This window comes from Scardinius erythrophthalmus, assembly GCF_964197995.2.
Source record: "Scardinius erythrophthalmus genome assembly, chromosome: 18".
Lineage (NCBI taxonomy): Eukaryota > Metazoa > Chordata > Actinopteri > Cypriniformes > Leuciscidae > Scardinius > Scardinius erythrophthalmus.
This window is the reverse complement of record NC_138238.1, coordinates 11009792-11029168: the sequence shown is the minus strand read 5'-3', so window position 1 is coordinate 11029168 and position 19377 is coordinate 11009792. Positions and strand designations below refer to the sequence as shown.

Below are 19377 nucleotides of genomic sequence, written 5' to 3'. Positions count from 1 at the left end.
ATAAATAAAAGAATAAAAGGCGAGCGAGAAGAGGGAAAACACACACTGAACTATAATTTGTTATATCTTTCAGCTCCAATTAAAAATAATATCAAATCTTTTTGTTCAACTTCATAACAAGACTTCAAGAGGGCCCCCATGACTCTTTCTATTTGCATCCCTCAACAGCCCACTGGTGCTCCTGAATCACATTAATTATATGACCTACATAGCACGTCGTTAATATTCCAAGCTGGGAGAGGGACTGGGAGCCAATAGGGTGGAAGTCTAAATTTGGAGATCTTCAGGACATCAGAGCTCCCGCTTTTCTGGGGTTTGCGCTTTGATCTCCTCCCTCTTGACATTGTTTGCAAATGTCTGTTTAATGGGACTGGCAAACACCAGAATACAGCCACATTCTGGGTTTTTTTTCCTTCTCCCACCACAATCCCTCCCCTTTTTTTCTCGTCTGCTATCACGCCGTGCCGATGACGACTCTTGGAACGTAGAAACAAAGGGAGACAGAGAGGAAAATCAAGGAAGAGAGAGAGGTGACAGTGTAGCTCACCTCTCACAATACCACGTCTACTGATCTAATCGCTGCTGGGATCAGAGCGCTTAGTGACAGAGAAGTGTTACAGCTGTTCGGGATGTACAAAGTCGGAGCTACTCTGCTTTACAAGTAATGTGTTATGAATATGAATATTTCATAAAGAGGTGGGGGGGGGGCATGCAAGGCACTCCCGTTGTTTGCACATTAACGCACAACACCTGAAGTAAGCGGCCGTGTTCGCGCCCAGAGACATGGAAAACCTGATGTCTTAATCAGTGTCCAGCTGTACTGTGGGCTCCTTCAGAAGATCGAGGCCTGGCTCCTCTAAGCTCGGCCATGAATATGGAGCTGTTCTGCGGTGCGGGGCTTGGTTATGTTTTCTGTCTGATATTTCTGCCCCATTCCCATTTCAAAGGGAGGTCCACCCAGGGGTTTGACTTTTTGATCTGCTTGGCGACTGACTCGACCACCTGCATGCGGTATCAGGCCCCTGGTCTCCGTGGAAGGCCAGGAAGGCTGGAGCAGGCTCTGCGCTGGGCACTGATCCCAACACTACCCCTTCTCTCTTGCTTTCTTGCACTCTGTCCACATCAGCAGGAGGCCTTTACCCATACTCCAGCTCTGAAGCCGTAAGGATGCCATCACAGCCATTTTGAGGTGAAAGTCTTCACAAAAATTAAGATTATAAAATAAAAAAATAGCACTCTTTACACTTGCCCTTAACATGCGTTTTAAAGGGATAGTTCATCCAAAATGAATTCTGTCATAATTTACTCATTTACTTCAAAACAATAAGACTTTATTTCTTCTGTGGAACATACAAGAAGATATTTTGAGACATTTCTAGGTTTTTTTAAAGTTTTTTTATCCATACAGTGCAAGTCAAAACTGTCGTTACAAACATTTTTCCTCTTCTCCATAGAAGAAAGGTTCAAGATGCACTGTGATCAGATCACAACATGAAAGAAAAAATATAATGAGCTCTTGTAATTTGTCCATGCAATTTAAATCAACAATATCCAATTAACAAATTATTTAACGGGATTACACTTTGAAGTCTTGTCCCTCTAATTTCCCTCCCTAAAAAGAGTGCTTTAAAACTTTTTCTCTGCTTAACTGAAGGAAAATGAAATGCAAGAAATCATTGTTTTAAATGTTTTTAAACTTCAGTAAAAGACAGAAAGTTTGAGTTAACACAACTTCTAATGTAATATGTAAATTGCATTTTACATGAGCAGGTGTAATTGGAACGCTATCTGATCACACTGGAATTAAGGTGTAAACAGGCCTACTGTATAAAGGAAAGTTCACCTAAAAGTCAATATTCTATTATCATTTACTCACCCTCATGTCATTCTAAACCTGCATAATATTCTATCTTCTGTGGAGCACAAAAGGACATATTGAAGAACGCTGGTGTCCAAACAACAATGGAACCCAGTCAAATTTCATTTTATGGACAAAACAGAAGCAAAAAAATGCTGAGATGTTTTTCAATATATCAAAAGAAAGTCATACAGGTTTGGTACAAAATATGGCTGAGTAAATTATGACAGAATGCTCTTTTTTGTGTGAACTATCCCTTTAAAAATCAATACAGGTGAAGCCATCAGGGTGCTGCTCTAGTCTTGTTAATACATACTCTTCCAAAACAAACCTACCAAACTAATTCCAACTGTTAGTTTGCAAGTATAAGAACTTCTCATGCAAGGTCACATTGCTCACGCATGCTTCAGCCCTCTTCCCAAGCTACTTTGAAGACTCGATTGAATCCAGTGGCTTGTGTATTAAACAATCCGCAATCAAGGCAAATGTTTTAATTGGTGTGATTATTCTTTAATAATATTATGATTTCTTTAAGCAGGCATTGCCATTAAAAGTTAATGAGATGAGTATGACCATGACAATATAATTAAAACCCTCAGGAGTTTCTGAAGCTGTCCATTAATAATTTAGAGCGAGTTGGAGCACGAGACGGCCCAGCTCAGTAGTCTGCTCAGGGAGAAAGAGAGAGAGAGCGACGAGATGACTGGGAGAGTAATACTGCTTTGCCCATCATGATGTGAGTTTACTTTGATTAAGAGCTGAATTACCAGACTATCAGAGATGTGTCACTTTTAAATCCCTCTGTTAGAAACCTTTTGGGATACGCATCTCTTATTTGATACCAGTGTATTATAAACAGATTTGTTTGAACTCTGGAAAGTCGGGATGAAAATGAGCTGAGCTCAAAATGCACGCAGCGTCCTCAGATCGGAAGTATAACAGAGTACACATATTTGGACTGGAGTTGTCCTCACCCACACAGTGCTCTCCACTCAGGGTAAACATCTGGAGCGCGCGGGTCTCTCTGTCTCCATCTTACAACAATATTTATCACAGCGGGCTAATGCTCCGTCCTCAACATACTGCTTAGAGCCTGTGAACCTCACCATGACAAACACAACCTGGAGTAAGTGAGTGTGTGTACAAAGGCCAAAGGAGATTATCAAGTAACGTAGAGCCACAGGGAGTCAAGTTCACCTCTCTTTCATTTAAATTACCCTCACATCTTTACTCGGAGCGAGCATAGAATTAAATCACACTGTACAGTCATTTAAGAAAAATACAAATCCAAACGCCATTGACCCAGAAAAGTGAAAATGCAAGTGCAGATTTTTACATTTTCTGAAGAAAATGAGTGCTGATTGTACAAAACTTATCACTGCTGTGAACGATCCTATCCCCCCTCCTCAATGACTTATCAAAAATGTAGACTTGTTTATCAAAAGCTCTTTTCTTAACCAGTTAACATTATGCAAAGCTAGCAGGCGAAATTGTTATTTTGCTAAGTGATTGCTAACCAAAAAAAAAGAAAAAACTGGAAATGTTTAATTAGATTATTTTTTAACTTCTGTTTATAATTTGTCTAAAATAAATTTTCATGATCAAGAATATTTATAAATACACTGTGAAGTGATTTTGTGTGAAGTGACTAAAACTAAGACTAAAATTATTAAAAATATTTGTCATTGAAAGCTAAATAAAATAAAATATAAATATTAGATGAAAAAGACAAATAATAAAAGTACTAAAACAGAAATAAATAATATGCATTGTAGTTAAATAGAAATATTAAAAATCTTTGTCAAAAAATGACAAAAGCACATTAATAAATAAAAAATACAATTAAAATGAAAACTGAACAAAAAAAACTAAATGAAAATATACAAAAAATCATAATAGTTTATAAATAACAAAAAAAAAAATTAAATACTAGATTAAAAAAGTAATATGTAGTAGTAATATGTAATATACTGTGCTATTAATCAAATGTCCAAGGGCTAAGCAAGCATGGAATTAAATGAAAGCCAGGAAAATTCATAAAGATGAAAAACAGGCCAGAAAAAAAAAAAACCAAAACATCTATTTGTTGTTTTTGCTACTTTTCTGTTGCAAATGGCTTTGAGATGCAACACAAATGTAATATGTGTGGGAAGGCTTTATTTACTCTTTTGTCAAGCAGAAAGCTAAAAACAAGTTAGGAAGAAAGATACAGAGAAAGAGTGAGTAAAAGAGAGAGAGAAGACAGGAAGAACTGGGGGTGCGGTGGGCCTTCATGCAGAAAGGCAGAGGGCTGAAGGGAGACGGCGCGCATGCAAAAGCTCATAAATCCTGATTTGAGGCGGCCTCGCTGCAGCACTACATTGCTTAAATGCTACGTCTGATTTAGTCTTCCCATTAGGTGACAGCTGAACTTTAACATTAATATGATAACATTGAAATAAGTGCATGTTATTTACTTAGTGGCGGGGCGGGATGGAATAAGAGAGAAACAGAGGGAGGTGGGAAGGAAAGGAGGATGATGAATGATTTCTGGACAGCTTCTGTGACACCGGGCGGCCGCGGCCCCTCTAATGAGACTTGACAAAATGGAGACATATGCAGAAATATTGGTTACAGTCTACGTCTCCGGCATCTTGCTCTCTCTCTGTCTCTCCTCCTCTCCCTCTCGCTCGCCGCACACGTCCTGATTGTCTACGACCACTGAAGCATCTATTTCAATTGGCACTTCCTTCCTGGACCCGGGGTTTTAAATTTAGCTGGTGTCATTTACATATTACTCTTAATCAAAAAAAGAAAAAAAGAAACAAAACCTTGCCGTCACGGTTCAGGCAATGGCGCAAAGGCACTTTATAAAGCGGAGATGTGACAGACGTTCAACTGAATTGTGCGTGTGTGTGAAGGAGAGAGATATGAGGCTGGTGGAGAAAACAACAGTAAGTGGAATAGAGAGACAGAGAGAGAGAGAGAAGCTGTGCATTTCTTCAGTTATCTCACATCTACCACACAGGGAAAAAAGCCAATATCTCATCAACCTGCTGATATGAATGATGAGTTCTGCTGTTTAAAGCCGATACTACATAGAGACAAAATAGTGGGAGGAACGCTAGACCTGCTTTAGAGCAGATGAGTGCTGAAAAAACCCAACTGCATGATGACTATGCTCACATTGAATCTGTGCCTGTAGAAGCCAGAACTCTGAATCTGAACATCCGTGATTCATTAAATAATATTGTTAAAATGTGCTGAAATAAAAAAAATATATAAACTACAACCACACACACACACAATAAATATATATATATATATATACATATATATATATATATATATATATATATATACATATACATATATATATATATATATATATATATATATATACATATACATATATATATATATATATATATATATATATATATACATATATATATATATATATATACATATACATATATATATATATATATATATATATACACATATACATATATATATATATATATACATATATATATATATATATATATATATATATATATATATATATATATATATACATATACATATATATATATATATACATATACATATACATATATACATTATATATATATATATATATATATATATATATATATATATATATATATATATATATATATATATATATATATATACACATATACACACACACACACACATTTGTATTCAGCAAGGATGCATTAATCAAAACTTACAGCAAAGACTTGGGCATTGTTATCTGTTAAAACTAACTTTATTGAGGGGACAGCGAGTCAGGCTGGTAACCCGAAGGTTGCAGGTTCGATTCTAAAATAAAGGCAGGAAATGACTGAAATTACCGAAATGACCCCCAATCGCTCCTCACTAAACATGGCTGCCCACTGCTCCGATGTCAAAGAACTAGTGGTGACGAAAGCTGACTGTGTTGTCGCATCTCGTCGGCTACATCTCGGCCAAAAATCTGCGTTTGAACACACCAAAAGGACTAAGGTGACTGTCAACTAGCATGTGTGTTTTCCCCCTGCGTGTAGTAAATATCTGTCTATATCAGCAGTCTATTTTCATCATTCAAAAAGGGAAACTGAAACTAGGACTACAGAAATACAAAGCAGCACTCTCTTACCATTTTGAATATCTATCACGCTGATCACTTTTTTCATTCCAGGCGGCTCATGTTATTATGAAAATATTTGTGCATTCAAATGCTCAGGTAAGATGACGTAAAATTATTTCTTTGCTCACTTTCATCACGCTTTTATTCTCTTGTACTGACTCGTTCGCTAAGCTGAACAGCGAATCAGAGTTCTCTCTCTCACCGACGATCCGATGCTAATTCAACATGCTGAATTGGCCCAAGAAACCCAGACGGCATCCGACTAGAGCCAATGCTGCGGAACACACTGAAAAAACTAAGCACAAAAACGGCCCGATATTCCCTGGCGGCAGACCAGCTTGGTGTGTCCCAGTATGTGACACTGAAAACTGACGTAATAGCTGCTGAAAATTCAGCTTTTTTATCACAAGAACAAATAAAAAGCTTATATAAAAATATTAAATAAATATTATATTTATTTTATTTTACGGTATTTTTGATCAAACAAATGCAGTCTTGATAAGCATAAGAAACTTCTTCTTTTAACAAAAAACTTATAAACCTATAAAAAAACAGAAAGTATAAAATAAAATGTGGATTTCCAAGATGTTTCCAGTTGTTCGCAAACACAAAATTGCAAATAAAAAAAGTGCAATACTTACAAAAGGTTTCCATGGGAACCCTGCATATTTAAATACAGAATTCCACAAAATTTCCCTCATAATAATGATTTAAAATGTGACAAAAATGTGCTGCTTCCATGGAAGTTTGGTGTTTGGGGTCATTGGATTTTACTGAACTACTAATTACTCAGAAGACCATTTAGATTCATGCTATGCAACACAGTGCATAACAATAAGTGTGTTCATTTGTGTGTTCATGCAGTGGATGGTATAGGACCACTGTCAAACACATCCATTGAGAGGTATCAGAAACAGTCCCTACCTTACTCTTACCTTCTCAGCATGCCGGTCAGGATCCGAGAGCTCTTGCCCAAGTTAGCGTCCGTCTCTCTCAGCTGAGAGAAGAAGAGAGAGAAAAAGAGACAATGTCCATGTTAGAGAGGTCATGTTACAGTTGTGCAATAAAAATAGGCTTGAGCCCTATTTGGACGGTAATAGTTTCTCATGTGGATGTCCGTAAAATTAAATTCACATGGCACCTCAGTGATAAAACTCATGCGTTAGAATGGCGATAAATTCACGGTGGAGGAGCGAGTTTTGTGATTCTACGAACCCGGGAAAGCCCTGCTCACGTGGTCAGTCGCATGCTTGTCTGCTGTAAATAAAATGCTGTATGCTTGGAATAATAAGAATAAATTCATATTTCATTTAATAATAGGAAAATAATATCCTATTTATTATTTAAATCTCCTGTTTAAAAATAGGAAGATAGACGCGCTATATTTAAATTGGTTTTCTGTTGTATTTTATCTCAAAATGATGGATGTCATTTTAAAAATATGGAAATTAGCAGAAATAATTTAAAGGGATCTTATTATGCTTTTTCACTTTTTCAACTTTAGTTGGTGTGTAATGTTGCTGTTTGAGCATAAACTAGATCTGCAAGGTTGCAATGCTCAAAGTCCACTCCAAAGGGAGATATATTTAATTTAATAGAATCCACTTTTCAAGAACTACAACGAACGACTCGTTTGGACTACAACGCGATTTTTCCGGATCTTATGAAGTCATAATGTTCCTCATTTAAATGATCCGCGCCCAAATAATACACAAAAAAGGTGTCGATTACTGTTTGAATTACCATAGTTTTCCAACAAATATCACGATTAAATGGTGTATAACATTGCATCTAAAGCGTCTAAGAAAATCTGTGAATGAAATCCGTTCGGCATGATCCTCGTTTGTTAACATTATTATTATCATTATTATTATTATTATTATTATTAAGTCTAAATCAGGCCTGCATTGGTTTGGAATTGCCGCTATTTACATCTGAGTGAGTGGAGCTTGCTGTTATGAAGGGGCGGGATATTTCCCGAACACACACTATGCGGTGTCAATCATAGCACACTGGGCCAGATAACCAATCACAGCACATTTTGTATTTCGGAAGGAGGGGCTTCATCGAAACAGCACGTTTGCCCAGACTGGGGAGAGAGGAGCTATAATAATGCAACAATACGTTAAAAATAATGTGTTTTTTTTGCATGAAGCATGAAAACATATTCAAGTACACCCCAAAAACAAAACCAAGACTTTGTAAAAGGTCATAAAAGACCCCTTTAATACAGGCACTTATTTACATGAGGTAAGCATAAAGCTGCTTGGTTTATATTTGTATGTACATAATTGCTGCCATGACAAATGCCCATTTTAAATGTTTACATGCTTGTTTTCTCTTAGACAAATAATTTCCAGCATTTCAGTTATAAAAGTATAGGCTACATCTTTCAAATGCATCCAAATTACAGCGAAGCGCAACTGTGCTGTGCTCGGCAGTGGTCAAAAAGGATTTAAAACAGAGAAGTTTTAACTGATCTCTTCTTGTAAACTCAGTGATGTGGATACGGACGGCAATTAAATTACCACACGACCTTGGTGTTTGTCAAAAAACAATGAGTAATTCAGCCAGGGATTTTTACGTGGGTGGTGGGAGGAAAACACTGACATTCTGGATTCGGGCAGCAATAAAATCACCGACTAACCCCTGTTAATGTTGAAAGTACCTTACAACCCCATGAGAAACAATTACCGTCCAAATAGGGCTTTAGAATGTCTACTTTAGTGAGAGAAGCTACTAAAATTAACTTTCATTCATTTAGTAACTTTATTTCCTGTTTGTTGCAACACTTCCTTCCTCTTTTAAATGTGTATATGTTTAATATTCAATATATGGCTCATGTAGCGGGACGCATAAGTAAAAGGCATCCATCTGGAGATGTGTATGTGTGTGTGTTTAGGAATGCTGACATTGCTATGGAAGTAAAGCCAGAGTTCTGGCAGCCGTCAGATACGTGACTCTGGCTAGCCTCCTTGAGAAAGCCTCCTTCTCTGTCCTCACAGTCAGCGGGGACATGTTTATGTGTGCGTGTGTGTGTGTGTGTGTATGTGTATGTTAGCGGGCAGGCTCAGGGACAGATGTGGTTTTAGGCGTGTTTGGGTTCTGGCATCACCAACAGCCCAAGAGCTGCCTGATGTCTCTCTCAACGATGAATCTGTCCCATGAGAGCTCCCTTGGCTTTTCCCAAAATCCCTCTCTGTTTCACTCTCTGGTCAAAGTTGTGACAGCATGAAAACACACGGTGGAGCTCTCCGTGAATTAGGAACCCAAAACAAGACCAACAACAAAAGAGATTACCAGTACAGCAGATCTAGAGCAGAGTCCGATTACAGACTAGCAAATGGTCTTGGTAAGATGATTCCCAGTAGCTTTTGATTCAATGCCTAAATTTCACTGAATAGAGTTAAGAGTCACAGTCACGCAGGCCTAAACCTAAATAAAGAAAAATACCACAAACAACTATTGTAGCATAACCAGAAACAGGAATATTGGCCATACATCAAGACATTTTAAAAACCAACATTTACATGAGAGGAAATTTGGTCAATCAAGACTCTAATAATCGTTTAATCTTTGTGACTTCTAATAATATTTTTATAATTCCCGCTCATACGAATAACAAATTTTGGTCTGTTTTAAAATGTCTTGTCAAAGTCTACCAAACCAGGGAGAAAATGCAACATTGTAATGATGTAATCCATGTCTCGGAGTAAAAAATACGGACCACGAAACCTGAAAACAACCTGAAGTAAACATTTATGTCCAACTTATTTTAAAGTTTATCATGCAAAAAACATTACATTTGACATTCGGAAATGCCAATTTGAACAGAACTCTGGAATACAAATGGCAGTTTGTTCCTAATTGACAATTTTGGGTCCATTTTGAAATGCTAGTATAAGCAAATCAAATTGCAGGACAAAATGCTACACTTAGTTTTTTAGAAGCCAAACTATGAATTGAATTGAACGACCTGAAGTCAGTGGAATTAGAGTCGTTAGTCTATGGGATTTTTCCACTCATTTTAATGTTAATTCTGATTGTTTGTAACCGTAATAGCACTACTCAAGTAGGTGTGGGATAAGTTATGTGTCAAACTTAAAGTTAGGGTTAGAGGCTTGTTCAAAAGCTTGTTCACTGAGGATGAGCAATAGTAATAGAGCTGCTTGCAAGGCACTAGGTCTCTCTTAGTGTTTGTGTGCGTCTGTTTGAAAGAGACTGAGTGAACTGATTGTTAAGAGACACTCCAAAAACTCTTTCATCTGCCGTTTCCTTCTCTCAAAAAGCAGTTTATTGCTCTTTCCATCTAATGTCTTCTTATCATGCTTTCTTTTCTTTTCTCCTCTCCATTTTTCCTGTCTTTAAAGTGTGAGGGCCAGTCGGGGCTCCAGGGAAGGAGAGCTATTCTCCATAGACAGCAGACCTTTGAAAGGAAATGTTTTATTTCCTTTGAAATGAGCTGCCTGCCCAACTGCCATGTTGTGATCTTTAAGCATCCTTCATAAGAAGCCATCAGAGAGGCCCCTGACTGAGCTCTCTATACCAGTCTTTAGGAAAGAAAGAGAAAAAAAGAGACAGAGGTAAGACTACGACAGTGGACACGGCAGGGACAAACAAAATAGGAGGGATGGACTAAGATATGGAAAGGTAATAACGATTATACATGCAGAGGATAAAGTAACAAATAAAGGTTGAAGTAAGGAGGGGGGAGTAAAAATGGGATGAGTATGTAGGGACAGACATTTGATACCTGGTAGGAGGAGTGACACTCAAAAAAAGCTTGCAACAGCCCTCTATATCATCACCTTTCAAACTAAGTGAATCGATACGGCTGGGTATATATACATATGTGTATATATGTATGTATACTGTACATGTGTGTGTGTGTGTGTGTGTGTGTGTGTGTGTGTGTGTGTGTGTGTGTGTGTGTGTGTGTGTGTGTGTGTGTGTGTGTGTGTGTGTGTGTGTGTGTGTGTGTGTGTGTGTGTGTGTGTGTGTGTGTGTGTGTGTGTGTTAAATTATGCGTATATAAAATCTAATTCAATTAGATATAATTGAATTGAGAGTGAGAAACAAGTTAAATCGAGAAATGATGGATATATTACATTTATTATTACATGTTCTGCATATATTAGAGTGGCCACAAAAAGTATATGGACACTTAAGTCACACACAAAAAAAAATATGTATGTCATTGAATAAGACAAAATAACAAAGTGGTAATAAGGGCTGCACGATTAATCGTATTTTAATCGCGATAACGATATCTGCCTCTCGATTAATTTTAAAAAAATCGTCGCGATATATGCCCGCTCATTTTTTATTCTGAAAACGCTTTTTTTTATTAGACATCTGCATTATCTTGCATTGTTAATGTTAACAAGTCCCCACTAGCGTTGATGTTTGTGGTTGCCAGATCTAAATAGCTTAAATCTCCCAAATCACCCAAACAGAGCTTTTCTCTTACATTTTATGCCCAGTGTTTTACTTAATCTGTGCAATCTACAGTGCGGAAAAAGCACTGATCTCCACAGCGATATTCTGTTTGCATGAAATTATTATACAGCCAGTCTTGTTTCTTCACAAGCCACTTGTGGTGTGTATGTGACTAAATCTCTCTAAATGAGTTTCACGGTTCTATTTTTTGAAGTTTAAGTTTTTACCAGTTTTCATAATGTGAATCAGTTGAAAACGACAGCCACTGACCGTTTTCAGTGTGCATCAACAAGTAGACTATTTTTCTTTGCAGTACGAATTTGCTGAGCGATCTGTACTTTGTCTCATTTGCAACCGAAATGTGTCGCTTAGAAGATCTAATGTGAAGTGCATCACAAGCACTCATCTAACGTTAAATCATGCCATTTGTATTGACTTGCTGTCTGAGGAAGTTGTCATAGTTGTTTAAATGAAGTCTGATGGTTTGAAATTAACACCCGCCAACCCGCTAAATGCGGCTAAAAATGAACTTTGGTGGGTAACGCTGTCAAAACACAGGCCAATTTGTCATGTTATTATGTTTACTCACTTTGCTGGGGAAATTCGTGTAAGCCAAATCTGTGCAGATTCATCATGATCTATTAAATACAGCGTATTGCGCAGAATCTGCGCAATTCTGGCTTACTTGAACACACACACACAGGATTTTGTTTGAATAAGAAATTAATGTATGAAATTCAAATTTGAATATAGCCTTATATAAATAAGCTGTGAAATTAATTTTTTTGGCTAGTAGAATATTAATACAAATAAATTATTACATTTATATAGCACTTTTCTCGGCACTCAGAGAGCTTTACATGGAAGGGGGGAATCTCTTCAAGTAGAAGTTCTGAATGGCCGGTAACTTAAATTTTGTTACCAAAATGGCCGGTGGGTGAAAGTTAATTTCAAACCTGTTATGTGTGTGTGTGTGTGTGTATATATATATATATATATATATATATATATATATATATATATATATATATATATATATATATATATATATATATATATATATATATATATACACAGTGAGGAAAATAAGTATTTGAACACCCTGCTATTTTGCAAGTTCTCCCACTTGGAAATCATGGAGGGGTCTGAAATTGTCATCGTAGGTGCATGTCCACTGTGAAAGACATAATCTAAAAAAAAAATCCAGAAATCACAATATATGATTTTCTAACTATTTATTTGTATGATACAGCTGCAAATACGTATTTGAACACCTGTCTATCAGCTAGAATTCTGACCCTCAAAGACCTGTTAGTCTGCCTTTAAAATGTCCACCTCCACTCCATTTATTATCCTAAATTAGATGCACCTGTTTGAGGTCGTTAGCTGCATAAAGACACCTGTCCACCCCATTCAATCAGTAAGAATCCAACTACTAACATGGCCAAGACCAAAGAGCTGTCCAAAGACACTACAGACAAAATTGTACACCTCCACAAGGTTGAAAAGGGCTACGGGGAAATCGCCAAGCAGCTTGGTGAAAAAAGGTCCACTGTTGGAGCAATCATTAGAAAATGGAAGAAGCTAAACATGACTGTCAATCTTCCTCGGACTGGGGCTCCATGCAAGATCTCACCTCTTGGGGTTTCAATGATCCTAAGAAAGGTGAGAAATCAGCCCAGAACTACACGGGAGGAGCTGGTCAATGACCTGAAAAGAGCTGGCATTTCCAAGGTTACTGTTGGTAATACACTAAGACGTCATGGTTTGAAATCATGCATGGCACGGAAGGTTCCCCTGCTTAAACCAGCACATGTCAAGGCCCGTCTTAAGTTTGCCAATGACCATTTGGATGATCCAGAGGAGTCATGGGAGAAAGTCATGTGGTCAGATGAGACCAAAATAGAACTTTTTGGTCATAATTCCACTAAACGTGTTTGGAGGAAGAAGAATGATGAGTACCATCCCAAGAACACCATCCCTACTGTGAAGCATGGGGGTGGCAGCATCATGCTTTGGGGGTGTTTTTCTGCACATGGGACAGGGTGACTGCACTGTATTAAGGAGAGGATGACCGGGGCCATGTATTGCGAGATTTTGGGGAACAACCTCCTTCCCTCAGTTAGAGCATTGAAGATGGGTCGAGGCTGGGCTCACACAGCCAGGATAACCAAGGAGTGGCTCTGTAAGAAGCATATCAAGGTTCTGGTGTGGCCTAGCCAGTCTCCAGACCTAAACCCAATAGAGAATCTTTGGAGGGAGCTCAAACTCCGTGTTTCTCAGCGACAGCCCAGAAACCTGACTGATCTAGAGAAGATCTGTGTGGAGGAGTGGGCCAAAATCCCTCCTGCAGTGTGTGCAAACCTGGTGAAAAACTACAGGAAACGTTTGACCTCTGTAATTGCAAACAAAGGCTACTGTACCAAATATTAACATTGATTTTCTCAGGTGTTCAAATACTTATTTGCAGCTGTATCATACAAATAAATAGTTAAAAAATCATACATAGTGATTTCTGGATTTTTTTTTTAGATTATGTCTTTCACAGTGGACATGCACCTACGATGACAATTTCAGACCCCTCCATGATTTCTAAGTGGGAGAACTTGCAAAATAGCAGGGTGTTCAAATACTTATTTTCCTCACTGTATATATATATATATATATATATAAACCGTTAACTGTCTCTTCTCTTTCTCTGTAGTTTCTCAAATGAGAATAATCAATTAATTATCGCGATTATAATTTTGAACAAAATAATCGTGATTATCAGTTTAACCATTATCGTGCAGCCACAGTGGCAATTAGAAAAAAATAAATAAAAATAAATAATTGAAAAAAGACAGCTCAAGCAGACCATTTTAAGAAATGCATTTTACAAAAAAAAAAGCTTTTTAGGTCATACATTTTAAACCTATAGAAATACAGTTATTTTAGGCCAGGGCACCTATATCTACATAAACTAAAAATCAGCTTTATATCAACTGGAAAGATTACCACAATTTATAAGCTATTTTCATTTTATTTTGCAGTGAAATTCTGTTATTTTTAAATGTGGCTTAAATGTACAAATATTTTTTGGGACCACTATTAAAATATATATCAGGAAAAGTATCTAGTGTCCAGCACAGTCACACATGTAGCTGCGGAAAGACTTTCAGAATTATAGCAGCCGGAAGAACAGAGAACAAACCCTTGTTCTGTCCGGAGGTGTTTGTTGTCCATCTATGCCCGTTTAGACAGTCTTGCATCATGCGTGACCTCACCACATGAGACAGGACAACTACAAAGGCTTCTTATTGGTGCTGTGCTCTGTGTCAAACATTCTGTTCTCTGTACATTCAATCAATCAATCACTCCAGCAGGCCTGCTATGCTAATGCGTGAGAGGTGCGATCTGGTGTTAACTGCCTGCACTTGAGTGTGCTCCTGTCCTCTTGTCAAGTGTCTGATCTAGGGCACTTTGTGTCATCCCAAAGAGCCAAGATCTGATCAAGTCAAGTATTTGTAAGCCTGCGTAATTGCTTAGTGAGAAAAGTGTGTGTTTTTGTTCTGTTTGAGTGTAGCCTCCCGAGGACTGTCTCAGGAGTTGTTTGAGTGTGTTTGTGGTTGTAAACTCACCCGGTCGCGGGATCTCTGAATCTTCTCACGGTCGCTGTTCAGGTTGGCAAGGATCTCCTGTCCCACTTGCTCTGTAGAGGATAAGAGGAGGAACAGGGTGAAATAAAAACACAAAATGTTGTTTAGGCCGTCTTAAGATGCAAGCACATTTACTCCTGATCTTTGATTTTTTTTCCAGGCCATCCGGTCATTTTAATAGGAATCCACACGATCAGGAATCTTGAGTGAGAGCGAAAGATTTCCCTAAGCAGATTTTAATACAGGTTCAAGTTAGCTGCTAACAGAACAGAAAGCTGCCTAGTTTGAAAGTGACTTCTATGTGAGCTGTAATTAATACATAGTAAGACTACTGATAATAGACAGTGGACCTTTTTTGTATGGCACTAGTTAAAAAAAAAAATAATAATAATAATAATTTTATTCTGTAAGAAGACGTGCATATAAACTTCGATAGAAACACATTTGGCGAATAAATTCCTAAATTTGTATTTAACACTGCAGGTGAATAGTGTAAAATGTCTGACTAATAGATATTGCCATACTTTCCCCAGTTTATTAAATCACAGTACTTTAAGACAATTGTTTTGTATTACAAGTTTTATGAAATGTTTTTTTACATATGCAAATGATTCATTATGTAATTAAATATGCACTGATTTGCATACATTTCCAGAACAAAAATCTGAACACTGGATAAAGCCAAGTTCCTTTTGGTGACATTTTCAAGTAATTTGTGTTTAGAGGATTTGGGATATCTTTATATAACTCCATAAATACAAAAATACTAACTTCATACATTCTCCAAATACTGCCAACAGCGCGCTCAAAAAAACAACAACAACAAAAAAATTGTTTTATAGAAATACAATGATATATAAATCAGGTGAATGTTATATAAACAAAACATTTTGTAAAATCTTTCAGAATATAGAAAGGAATAAAAGTTTGTTGAACATAAGTGCTAATCAAGTAGAGAAATCTTTTTTAAATGGCCTTTAAATATTTGTATTGTAATTTAAATCTACAGATGCAAATAAATCAAAGATAATACAAATAATCATAAATTTACATTTTGGATGTTTTCTTTCTAGTCCGGGAAACACTTCAAACAGGGCTACACACTCTAACAATGAAGGGGAACCACCAATTGTAAGATAAAACCAATGCTTTAATGAAACTGTGGCAAACGTTTCGGTCACATGAGAACGTGATGCCATGGAAGCAAAATAGCCCAAAATAGCCATGGTTTTGCCTGTAATGTCTTGCCTTTAAAACATTTTTTGACTTTGTCTTAAGTTAAAGACTTATGAAGGAGGGACATATCAGGATTTCAGAAACTTGAAGTGGGTTCTTTGAAACAAAAAACAGTCAAAAACCATAGCAACCACCTAGCAACACCCATGTAAAAGTCTAGTTACAACCATGATCTCTGATGTCTAGGGATCTCAAACTACATCTCCTTCTCACCAATATGCTGACTTAAATATTTTGCATATCCCAGCATGCCGCATCACACCGAGCACGAACAGCACATGCAATATTCAGCTGCTTGCTTATAAACACATTTCATCTGTCACGGACGTACACCCATTTATTCGCTCGCACTTAGATAAACATCTCATACATGGCGTCTGACAAGCCTGTCCATGGTCACTGTCATATTCACATCCCAAGGGTCAAAAAAAAAAAAAAAAAACCTGAACAAAACAAAAATCCCACCCTCCCTTCTTCCTGAAAAATCCTTTCCACTATAAGTAGAAACCACATTAGCAGTCTGGAGAGGAAGAGAGTAAAAAAAAAGTGAAGTGAAAAATCTTTGCATGGATCAAAGCTACGCTTTCAAATGCACCAAACAATTGTGAGTAAACAACACACTCATGACTGGATTACGCTACACAGGTGCAGCTCTCAAAGAGTCAGCTTGACGCTCGAGGAACAGAAGAACGGGCCACATCTGCGCTAGCACTAAATATCAGAAAACAAGAAAGACAGACACAAGACGTGGTTACACGCGCGTCTCTTGCCTTCATTAATTTCCAATCAGACTGAGGACAGACTGAAGGATACTCAGATTAGATAGAGCAGTCACAGCGCATGTGACAGATAGGCCAGATTAAAAGAGCGAATAGAGATATTAATAACCATCATAACCATGGACGGTCGTCGAGCCTGAGACACGCTGCCGCCCACCCATGAGTGGAAATCTTGTGTAAAGAAAATTAAGCACCGCTATCTGTCTCTGTCCAGTGCGAAAGGGGCCTTAAACAAATGAATGTGACACGGCCACAATGGCAACAATGCAATACACATGCGCTCAGACACGCTTGCTCATATATCACTTCAGATGATAGATGAGACCGTTGACATGAAGGGGTCTAGCGCAAATGAAACAATCCTGTCAGCACGCTATAATCTAAGCTCAACAAGATACAAATAAACAGGAGGGAGAAAAACGAAGTCGCTATGGACAAAAAGTACAATAGAAAACTTTGAAATATTTCTCTGACGCCTTTGTGTTGTAACTGCTTTCTTGATATCAAGATATTCAGAATCAAGGTCTCCTATTCAAGGCTTGTGAGCTTCTCTATCTCCACTGATTCCAATTGCTGCTATCCACGTAGGTTAAGACTCAGCCTAATGTAAGCGAAGTGAATGCAAATGAATACAAAAGAAATATGAGTGGGGAAATAGAGCAGGTACATAAAAGAATTTCCACAAAATCAAGAAACAGATGGGCTGGCTGACTAACTACATAAAACCGTTCCATGGTGTCTTCCTGTGCCACTAAAAACACGGAATAAAAGCTGTTAAAACCAAACTCTGTATAATGTAATATTCCTGCGGCCAACACTCTGTTAAACACATTATGGACTCTGGTTTCTCTTTCCCCTGTGCATGAGCGCAAAGATAAATATTTCTCTTAGTTGTGGGACCGCAAATTGATGTTGCCATTAAGAATGAGCTCCAAAAGCACACACACATACACACAAAAACACACACTGTTGGACGATTAGCTGTGTGTACACCACATCCCACGGGTGAGAGGAACTTTACCAACCCACAATTCCACGGCTCTCTTCCTCTTTTGATATATCGGTTTGTCTCCGTTTATGTTTCACTAATAATCTGATCTATCTGTCTCTCCTCTCTATTCGTATATTTGAGACTTAAACAAGAATGTGGAAGAGGTTTGAGCAGAGAGTTTGGCTGGAGAAAAACAAACACTCTGTGAGAAAGGGAAAACAACATGATTTTCCTTGCTTCCTTTTCTACGAAGAAAAAAATAGAGCGAAAAACTTCTCACTCGTCATTGTAGACATTCTCGATGACTTCTCACTTGACATCATAGAGGGAAACTATGCCCAAAAATGAAAATTCTCTCATGTTCAAAACCTGGCTAATTTTCTTCTCCAAAACAGAAAAGAAAATATTTGAAGAATTTCAGGTTTTGCCCATAAGAATTAAAGTCTGTGAGGTCAAAAAACAATGGTTTTCATTGTATGGAAAACAACAACACCAACATATCTTTTGCGTTTAGACCAATATGAGAAAAATGATGACATATTTTTCATTTTTGGGTGAACTAACCCTTTAACAGTGGCATTAAAAAGGTGTTTTAATTGTTATATACAACAACACACAAAATACTGACGCCAAGATGCATTACATTTAGATTACAGGTCATCATTATGTGCAAAAAAACTATACACATGAAGCGTAGCATGAATTATAGTCATTTATTCTTTTGCAAGCATCACTTTGGATACATGTCTACTTAATGAGGTGCTAATTAATTATCACACGCTTTAATGAGGACGCTGACATTCTGTAAATTGAGGGTGTAGCTGTGAAAAACAGGCATTCGAGAATGAGAAGAAGAAAAAAACTAAATAAATAAATAAATAAGTAGACTCCATGCTTACGATCACGGCTTCATGCTCATAATGATATAAAATATTCTTCCCCGTTTAAGGCCCTATTAACAATTTAAATGACCCTGACGCCAAGCTTTTCCACAGGCCTGCTCTAGTTAAAGATCCAGATCCCCAAGGCCCATTTAACAAGGATATTACTAAAATCTATATCAGCACAATCATTACCGATGGGCTGGTTTTAATGCAGACTTTTTAATTGATTGCTGACCACCACTTGTGGACAAGACCTCTGCTCTAACTGCTTTATATTAGAGTAGGGCTGTGCCAATACTATCATATTTCAAATTATTATTATTCTTTCTCAAAATATTATATAAGATTTATGTGGTCATAATTTAATTTCCCACAGTTAAAATGATGAAGTGAAAAATGCAATTCTATCTAAGA

General features: G+C 37.3%; 1 protein-coding gene across 6 annotated transcripts in view; it reads right to left on the bottom strand.

The window, feature by feature from the left end:
- Window positions 1-19377, bottom strand: part of vti1a (vesicle transport through interaction with t-SNAREs 1A) — a 151043-nt gene that overhangs the window by 46197 nt on the left and 85469 nt on the right. For 3 of the 6 annotated variants that reach the window (XR_014032120.1, XM_081393005.1, XM_081393006.1), the window contains 2 exons: window positions 15056-15126; window positions 6921-6993 (listed from right to left, as the gene is read on the bottom strand). Coding sequence is in view for 5 of the 6 variants with exons in the window: in XM_081393005.1 (XP_081249131.1) it covers window positions 6928-6993; window positions 15056-15126 (137 nt within the window). In the remaining variant the exon portion in view is untranslated. The remainder of the gene's footprint in view (window positions 1-6920; window positions 6994-15055; window positions 15127-19377) is intronic. The other 3 variants (XM_081393002.1, XM_081393003.1, XM_081393004.1) reach the window with 1 other exon arrangement.